Source organism: Echinops telfairi, unplaced genomic scaffold (genome assembly GCF_000313985.2).
Source record: "Echinops telfairi isolate 266 unplaced genomic scaffold, ASM31398v2 ScPeMD7_7412;HRSCAF=8450, whole genome shotgun sequence".
Taxonomy (NCBI): Eukaryota; Metazoa; Chordata; class Mammalia; order Afrosoricida; family Tenrecidae; genus Echinops; species Echinops telfairi.
This window is the reverse complement of record NW_022111312.1, coordinates 9,846,369-9,856,300: the sequence shown is the minus strand read 5'-3', so window position 1 is coordinate 9,856,300 and position 9,932 is coordinate 9,846,369. Positions and strand designations below refer to the sequence as shown.

Genomic DNA, 9,932 nt, shown 5'->3' with positions numbered 1-9,932 from the left:
TTCATACCCACCCACACATACACACACATACCCACCCACACATACACATTCATACCCACCCACATATAACATACATACCCACCCACACATACACACACATACCCACCCACACATACACATACATACCTACCCACACATAACATACATACCCACCCACACATAACCCCACATACATAACATACATGCCCACCTACAGAAAAACAGACACATACCCACCCACACACATACATATACACACATAAGGAGACACATACACACACTCCCCCCCGACTCACACATCACACACATGAGCCTGGGAGACAGGAAGCCAGCTGGCTGCAGAGAAGTGGGTGGGGGAAGAATATCTGAAAAGGGTATTGAAGAGGTGAGTAAAGGCTTGGTCTCAAGGGCTTTCTTGAATAGGACCCCAAAAATGGATTTGATCCCAAATGCCACGGGCATCTATTACAAGTTCTCGGACGAGAACAGCAAGATTCAACTTACGTATACTTAGAGCCATCGCCCATTTTGTACACACACACAGCTATGTATATGTACCTACATATATACATGTGATACATATAATTGACCTAAAATGATGTCTACCCACATCCTTCGCGGCGCGGTGGATACAGTGCTTGACTGCTAACCAAGAGCACGGGGCTCTGATCCCATCGCACACTGAGGAAGAAAGATGGACCAGCGGCTTCTGAGAAGAGGCTTCACAGCCTTGGGAACCCATCAGGGCCGGTCCACCCTGTCCTGTTGCGTCACCGTAGTCAGAATCCACTCACGGGCAATGGGTTTGTGTATCTGTCTGTCTGTCTGTCTGTCTAGGAGATGGGCATGGGTGTGGGTGACCAGTCAACCGCCCACTGCCGCCATGGCAGCAAGATCAGCTGGTGCCTTGGGCAGGAGCGGAGGCAGAGGAATAGAGCGACGAGGAAACCCAGAGACGTGCTGAAGGGAGACTGCTGCGTGGGTGTTGGCGTTGAGGACGGGGGTGCTAGGGTGCTCCAGGTGCCCACCAGGGTTCAGTTTCAGTGAGGAGTAGAAGCTGAGTCTCCCTGACCAAGTGTAAGAGTTGACCTTCGGACTTGCCCTTGGGCCATTCCCTGAGCTCCCGGAGCCGGTCCCTTGTTCAAGAGCACAGTTTTTGCTGTGCCCCTGTCTCCTGCTAATGCCTGTTCAGTCTTTCCTCCTCCTCCTCCTCCTCCTCCTCCTCCTCCTCCCCCTCCTTCTCCTCCTCCTCCTCCTCCTCCTCCTCCTCGACCTCCTTTCTCCAGTCCTCTCTGGCTCTTCTCCCTACCCTCACCCCAACCCCCACCCTGGGCCTGATGCCCTCGCCCTGCGCATCCATGCCTGCCTGTTTCTCTCCAGCTCCATTATATTCTCCATACTTGACCTGCACACAGGTGGCAGTCCTTGGCACTCCCGTTTCAGCCCTCGGTCCGTATCTAGACACTCATTTCCATGGTTACTCAGTAACGGAAGTTGCCTGGCTAGACTCTAACTTATTTAACCGTGAGATGTTTCCTTCTACAGGTCAGAGATTTCTGGTCTAACTTGTTCATGGCTTTCTCTTCAGCCCCAAGGACAGTGCCTGACACACAGGAACCCCAAACAAACCCACTGCCCCCCGGTCCCGTCCAACTCATCCAGGCTCCTCTGAGTCAGAACATCTTTGCAGGAACACAGACCCATCTTTCTCCCGAAGAGCGGCTGGTGGGTTTGAACCACCAACCTTAGCTGGCAGCCCAACGCCTACCCCACGCTGCCACCAGGGCACATAGTAGATGCCCCATAAATAGTGGTTGGAGAAAGGGATGACTCATTCTCATTGCCATGCAGCCAATGCTGCAATGCGAAATGCCATGCAATGCCAGGCAGCCAATGCTGACAGATCGGGATGGCGAAAGCCATTCTGTTGCAACCGGTTCTCCCAAAAGTCGTCCATGAATGTCCCCGGCAGTGCTGTGTGTAACCGCCCCGAAGCAGAAGCAGCCCGACTGATGGATAGACAGAATGTGGTCCATCCCTACAGTGGAAGCTGTGTTACATCAGAATGAACACCACCAAGATGAACCAGGAAAGCGTTATTCTAAGCAACAGAAGCCACTTAGGTAAAATGTGAAATGTCTTTATTAGGCTGATTCATAGAGGCAGAAAATGTTTTAAAATTGGTTGTGATGAATATCAGACATCCATCAAGACAGTCAAAATGATGTGATTTTTGTCCCAATTTTATAATCTATTTTAAAACAATCTCATGCAAACACACCAAACAACCAACCCCACTATCTCGTTTCTGGTGGGCAGCTTTTTTCCCCAGGCGACAATCTGAGAGGCCGGCCAGCAGGCACTATGGCTTCACTGAGTCAGCCAGGCAGGACTTGACCTCTGACTGTCTCTCCCGCAGTGACCGCCTCAATGGATTTGGACTTAGACCCGCGGGCGGTGTGGCAGTTCCGTAGCATGATCAAGTGCACCATCCCCGACAGTGACCCCTTGAAGGATTACAACAACTACGGCTGCTACTGCGGCCTGGGCGGATCGGGCACTCCAGTCGATGAACTGGACAGGTGAGCGATCTGGAGGGAAGAGGGTGGGCTTGGTGAGTGAGGGGCTCGTGGGGGACGGGCACGGGACAAGGATCTTACGTGGCACCGAAGCGAGGCACAGGGGGAGGATTTGCACGTTGCATGTGGACTGCGTACGTCCTAGCAGCTGCAAGAGGACCCTGTGTCCATCCCGTGCTTCCTGAAGGAGCTGGGGCAGGGAAAGCGCATCATACTGCCCTCCAGCGGCACCTAAGGGCAATGCGCACCAACACAATGGTCCAGGTGTCTCCTGGCCGCGCCCAGGGAGCCCGTTCTCACTCCCAGGGACCCGCATCCATTGCACAGACTGGATCTTCGCCACAGGGCTTCCGAGATGACAGCCTCATCTTGCTCCCACGGAGCGGCTGGTGCAATCAAACCGCTGACCTTCGATTAGCAGCCGGATTATTCTTTTTGGTTTCATTTATTTGTTTATTTAAATTTATTTTATCTTTAGGAGCCCGATTATTAACCCACTATGCCACGGGGGGGCTGGTGCTCCCAGCTGTAGTTAACCTCCCCATGCCGTCACCTCGAGAAATTTTGTTTCCAACCCACATAATACTCAATCAGAATCTACATTTTTTTGAAAAATAATATTTTTATGGGCATATCTTACTCATTCGAATATATCCCTTCCCTTCTCTTCTCATACATTCCCATCCGGTAGGGATATACAACATTAATGCTATCAACCCCCTTCCCCACCCTCCGTCACTCCCCATACCCTCAGGGAACCCTTAATGCTGTTAGTGTCACTGAGGGGCCACCTATCTTGGTTCCCATGTACCGAGCGATCTTAAATGCACAAATGAACATACACAAGTCTAACATGACCAGGGAGGTAGATCACGTACAGACTATAAGAGTAAGGGGAGGAAATAGTAAAGAACTAGAAGATAGTGATGTGGTTCATTAGTGCCACACCGCACCCCAGATTTATCCTCTACAGAATCTACATTTTCACAAGGTGATCAAGAAACGTAGATTCTGAACTTTGCAACTGAACGAACTGGTTTGAAGTCCTGCTTTAAAACGATCATTGCATCTTAAGACATATGGTTTTCTACTCTATTAATTTCTACGGAGCCCTGGTGGCATAGGGGTTCTGTTTGGGGCTGTGATCCTCCAGGTCCTCAGTTTGAAACCACCAGCCACTCTGTGGGAGAAAGCTGAGTTTTCTGCTCTGATAAAGAGTGACAGTCCCCCTCTAAAAAGAAGAGTGATGGTCCTGGAAAATCTCGTGGGCAGTTCTACCCTGTCCTATAGATGGGGTCACTATGAGTCGGCATCTACTCAATGCCCGTGAATTAGGTCATTCATACCATATTCCTAGGCGCTTGTTGGACAGTTAACTGCAAGGTGGGCTGTTCAAACCCACCAGCTGGTCTACATGACAAAGAGGAGGCTTTGTGCTTCTACAATGACTTACAGCCTTGGAAAACCTTTACAGCTTCCTTGTGAGTAGAAATCTCTCAATGGCCTTGATTTTTTACTCTAGTCCTGTTAAAATAGCTTTCAACAAACACATGATGAAAGGACCTAAATTAGAGGTGGGGGGAGGAGAGTTATTAAAAAAAACCCCACCTTATTTGTTTGTTTGTTTTTCTACAAGTCTTAGGACCATCCGTCTTAGGACATCACACCTCGACCTGGTCCTGAGAAGAAACAGAAACTAAGGCCCTGGACCCGGCTGCAAGTTCAATACTCTTCCCCTCCCCATCTAGGTGCTGCCAGACTCATGACCAGTGCTACAACCAGGCCAAGAAGCTGAGCAGCTGTGAATTCATTCTGGATAACCCCTACACCAAGACCTACAACTACAAGTGCAACAGCAATGTGATCACCTGCAGCAGTACGTCCCCACCCCTCATTGCAGACCCCAGTGCGTACTGGGGGGGGGTGGGGGGCGGGGGTTGGGGAGTTAGAACGTGATGATGTCCATCCTCTATTGATCCCTTTCCTTTGGTCAGTGTGTGTCATCTTGAATGCTATGACATCGCTATGAGATTGAGACCGTTATTATCTCTATTATCCAGATGAGAAAACTGAGGCTCAGTCATGTACCTAGGGCAGCTCCTGGGGTGGGGTGCTCATGTCTTTACCTATTTATATAATGTGGGAATAAACATAACAAAATAAACACCCACTGACCTAGCTAGCGTTGCTAGAACAGAAACGTGAGAAGGGGTGGCTTTCATAAACAGATATTTCATTTCTCACAGTTTCGGAGGCCAGGAGCCCGATTTCAAGGTGCGGCCGGGGCAGGCTTTCTCTCTCTGTCTGCTCTGAGGGAAGGAAGACCTTTGTCCCTTCTGGGCCTCAACCCCTGGGTGCCTTTCATGTGACTGGAGCGCTCTCTGCTCCCCGCCCCCCGCAAGAGTCCATCTCTTCTGCATCTCCAAAGAGACGGACTCCAGCCCAGGCCTGCACTGACCCGGACTCCTGCACTGCACACAGACGGTCCACTCCCAGCTGGGACTGTGAGCTCAGCAGCCACGTACAGCACGGACTTGGGGCCTGGGGACAGGGCAGGTGGGGACACAGTTCAGTGACATCGAACGCAACCTCAAAGACTTCTCCACATCCAATTCAGCGATGCTGTTTACGGTCTTCATGTTGGGCATCCATTTCTGCTCTCCTTTCCCACATCGTCCCAGGGGTGGCGCTTGGCTTTCGATGGTCACTCTGCTGCATGCTGACTCTGTGCTCCTGGAAGAACGCTGCCTGAGAAGGAGCTTTGAGGAGGCCCTAAGCATAGGCCCAATTCACAGACGAGGACGCTGAGGTTCAAAGGCACTTGCTGGGGCCCAAACCACAGAGCTTACAAGTGGTGGACCTGGTCATTGGAAGCCAGGCACATCTGCTCGCAAAGGCCCTGGCCTTAACCACCAAGCTCTGCAGGGGGTACTCACGGTGAGCCCTCTGTGATACTCAGGGTCAGATACCAGATTCCGTATGTAGCCCTCATGTTTGCCTTCCCGTCCCTAACTCTCCCATCCAGGATCTGCCTTGACTCCATCCTCCTCTCTCCTTGCCCTTCCCCAGGTAGCAACAATGAATGCCAGGCCTTCATCTGCGAATGTGACCGCAATGCTGCCGTCTGCTTTTCAAAGGCGCCATACGACCCGGCTAACAAGAATCTGGACTCCGGGGAGCGCTGTCAGGGCTGAGCACCCCCTCTGACCAGAGCCTTCCAGTTGCCTTTGCGTACGCCGTGCCTCCATTAAAGCACCTGTCGAAATCCCAGATGCTTTGTCTCTAGCCTCCGAGCATCGAGCATCGTGCAAGCAGCTCTGTGAGGCTGGCCTTAGGGACATCACCAGCTCCGCAGAGATTGCCGATCATTGACGCGATGGGCGCTCATCTGCATTATGCATGAGGACCTGAACCTCAGAGAAGGAGGTCCCTTGCCCAAGAGCACAGAGGTGGACGAGTCAGGATGGGACCAGATCTGTCTGATGGGAAGGTGCCCCGGGGGTGATGTGGGTGTGAGTGGGGCTGGTGGTCCAAACCGAGCAGCCACTCTGAGGGACAAAGATGAAGCTGTCTGCTCCCTACACTGTGCACAGTCTCAGAACCCATAAGGAGCAATTAGGTCCACAGTCCTGTAGGGTCTCTATGAGTCAGAATCCACTCACTTACCTGTTGGTCTCTAACCAGTAGGTGAGTGGTTCTACTCCGTCCTAGAGGGTCACTGTGACTGGTCAGCAGTGGTTTTGCTTTAGATCAGATGGAAACACCTGAACGCTGAAAGACTAAGTAAGTCGCTGGCCCATTTGCCCACCAGGTTTTGTTTATGTCTACTCTGACATTGCAGGGCAACAGAGTGAGTAGGGACAGGCAGAGGAGGAAAGTCTATCAGAAAAACAGCGACCAGGAAGGGGCAATGCTGCCTTGAAACATCTCCAGTGGGCCTCCTCAAACCCTCAGAGGCTGACGGAGGAGGGCCTGTGTATGGAATTTGACTTTGGGCCCACGTCCCCTTTGCTGTGAATATTGCTTTGCGTTGGGCCAGGCCAGACTGCTCCTTGGAAGCCAGGATGGCGAGAGTTCGCCTTCCATCCTTTGGACCATTTTACCTGGGCGTCCAGTCCCTAGAGAAGGACATCATGCTTGGGAAAGCAGAGGGGCAGCAAAAGGAGAAGGCCTCACCGTGACAAAGACCACAAGCTCAGGAACAACTGTGAGAATGGCCGGGACTGGGCAGGGTCTTGTTCTGTGGAAAGCAGGGTCACTATGGGTCGGAACCAACTCATGCCACCGAACAACAAGTGAACAAACGGAGGTGTGGTTTCCCCTAATGGTCACAGCGGCCTTCTGTCAAGATAACAAAGGGGCTGCTGTTGGCTGCTACCCAGTCAACTCTGATCCGGCCAGAGAATGCTCCTGTCAGCTGCCAAGGCTGCGGCCTTTGGGAGGCAGGTGACCAGGCCTGTCTTCCCAGGTGCCCCTGGGGGGTTCACACAGGACTAGATGCACTGTCACGCAGTTGATGCCGACTCAGCCTGACCCTATAGGGCAGGGTAGACCTGCTCCCGTGAGTTTCCAAGACCATCACTCGTCACAGGTGTAGAAAGCCCCATCTTTCTCCGGGGGAGCAGCTGGTGGATTCAAACTGCTGACCTTGAGGGTTGGCAGCCCACCTGTTAGCACTATGCTACCGAGGCTCCGTTTTAGGGCCTCAGTTATCATCAAATTACCAAATAAGCCGAAGTGAAGGTGACTGGCATCCGGGCTTTCATCCAAGAAGTGCTAATCTCCTCACAGCGCCACGCAATTCCCACACGTTCATGAAAGTATTGCTCAATTTGGGCACCAACAGTCGCAGTCCTGGGAAAACCACGTGGCCAGAGTTACTCTCCTTTGGGCAGAACATCAAACAACCCACGTGACTCAGTTACCCAAACCTAGATCATCTTTGGGCCAGAGGGACTTCTGAAAAAGGCAGCAGGTGCACAAGTGTCTCTGGGTCCGGTCGCCGTTTCCTATTGGTCAGGTTGGCCCCGCCCCCGGACAGCCCAGGCCCCTCCCACCCTGCGCGGGCCCGCACCCTGCACCCTGCGCAGTCCCCCCTCTCGCGCGGCGCAGTGGCCATTGTGAGAGTTGGCTAAGAGAGTTGCAGGCGGCTGTGGTTCTGCTGGCGACCCGGCGCCCGCTGCTTCCAGTTCGGAGCCTGAATCCCGTGGGAAGGACCAAGTGAAAGGTTTGAATGTGGAAAGCAAGTGGTCTAGCAGGGCTGCTCGTCCCTCCGGGGGTCACTCAGTGCCCCCCTCCCCTCGGCACTCCCCTCCCGTGTTCCCAAGTTCCCTCCTATCAATTCCAGTTGGTAACTATGGCCATGGTTTGATTCCAGTCTAGGGAAGGAGGCTGGTTAGGGATGGCCTAGAAAGGACTGTGGGTAACCCAAAAAGGGCCTAGGAAGCGGGATAGCTAGGAAGAGAGGTGAGTGGATGTTGAGGGAGCCAAGGGTCTCTGTGGCACCCAAGTCCATACTCAAATCCCCCTCCCCATGATGGGGGATAAAGAGATGGGAGTCTGACCCCCATACGTAGGGGTTACTTAGTGCCTCTCTTTGGAGAACTCACCTTTCCCCCTCTACCCACCAGCTGCTCAGTGGTCTGGGATTCGTCTTTCAGGACCTAGACTGGGTCACTCGTGGAAGTTTCTTAAGCCCTGTCTTTCTTCCCAAGGTACCTTAGGGTAGTTCTTTATTGCACTGGCTCTCTGCAGCGTTCAGGGGGGGAGAGGGGGGCGCTCCGAGAATCAGACAGACTGGGTTGGAGTTCAGGCCTGATCACCCTAGCTGACCTTGGGCAAGTTACCTGAGGTCTCTGAGCTTCAGGATCCTCATTTTTCAGAATCAATCCGAGGGCTTGTGTTATTGGAGTGTGGGGATTAAGTCAGCGAATGTGTTGTAAAATGTTCGGGGGAATGGGAGGGGCACTTCTTTTTCATTATCTTTAGAAAGGATTTATTGCAGTAAACAGGACTGGCATCGGGCCTTATGGAACCCTGGTGGTTGCAGGGTTACTCATTGGGCTGTGATCTGCACGGTTGGGAGTTCAAAACCAGCAGAAGCTCCGTGGGAGAACAGTTCCAGTCTCTGACTCCCGGGGGAGGCTATGAGTCAGCATGGCCTCCATGCAGTGAGTGTGCTTTGGTGTGGAGACAAACACAGAGACCTGCACACGTGGCAGTGGAAGTGTGACTTCAGGGATTTCTTGTAGGGTCCACAGAAAGGAGAACCAACAATGGACCCACTCTGAGCTGGATTTAGGGGCAGGGTTTGTCCCTCCCATGCCTGCAAAGGCCCCCATAGAGGAGGCTGGGAAGAAATCAGGCAACCATTGAACACTTTTAAAGACCCCCAACTGAGCATGCACAGACACAGGTTTTTTGGCCCAGGTAAAACCAATATCTTAGACAAACCCACCTTAGGCACATCACACAGGTGGGCCTAAGATTGCCAATGGGGGTCAACCAATAGCATCCACCACACCTCCACAGCCAGAGGTTCGAATGATCCTGCCTGTGAGAAGGCCTCGCTCTCTTTGACTCTGCTCCTGGTCAGTGACAGGTGGACGGTGAGGGTCTCCATCCCCCGTGCTGGAACATATCGGCCCAGCCAGGCTCTTGGCCACATGGTCTAAGCCACTAGGGTTCTTGGACTTCTGACCTCCCAGAATCACCCCCAGTTCCTCACATGTGGGTCCTCTTTTCCACGTGGTTGTTTGTGTCCAGTTGTAAACCCAACGGTGGCTTTCCCGCAGCTTGGCTTGCTTCCCAGAACTAGCCGGTACCCTTTTGAGACCGTAACACCTGAAACTTTTCAATTCCTTCATAAAAACTCACTTGGATCACACAACGTGCTTTGGCATGAATTCTCTCAGCGTGTGAAGCAAAGGCCCGAGATGTCACCCACCCCAAACCCAACACCATTGCTCTGCAGGCAGGTCTGGCTCCGAGAGGCTCAACAGGACAGAAATCAGGTACCATCTTCCCTTGGGCCAGTCTGCACAAACCTCTTTCAAGTGTTAAATCGCAGAGACCACGATGTCAGTTTCAGGATCACGATGCACCTGATCGCGGCCATGGCATTCTGCAGCATCGCCTCATATGCCTGTCAACACTCGTCAGTGAGGAAGGAAGGCCCAGGAAGAATGGATGCCTTTGAATTCGGTGTTGGCGAAAAATATTGGCATGACCATGAACTGCCAGAAGAATGAACAGATCTGGCTTAGAAGCCCTATAGGCAGACTGCTGCTTGGATGGGAAGTTGGCAAGACTTTGCCTCCCAGGTTCCAGACATGTTATCATTGGAAAAGGACATGTTTGGTAGAGAGAGGAAAA

At 52.5% G+C, this 9,932-nt stretch overlaps 1 protein-coding gene across 1 annotated transcript in view; it reads left to right on the top strand.

The window, feature by feature from the left end:
• Positions 1 to 5,828, top strand: part of PLA2G1B (phospholipase A2 group IB) — an 8,377-nt gene extending 2,549 nt beyond the window's left edge. The window contains exons 2-4 of the mRNA XM_004709690.2: positions 2,399 to 2,561; positions 4,307 to 4,434; positions 5,628 to 5,828. Coding sequence (XP_004709747.2) covers positions 2,399 to 2,561; positions 4,307 to 4,434; positions 5,628 to 5,752 — 416 coding nt within the window. The 3' untranslated portion in view covers positions 5,753 to 5,828. The remainder of the gene's footprint in view (positions 1 to 2,398; positions 2,562 to 4,306; positions 4,435 to 5,627) is intronic.
• Positions 5,829 to 9,932: the final 4,104 nt, after the last annotated feature.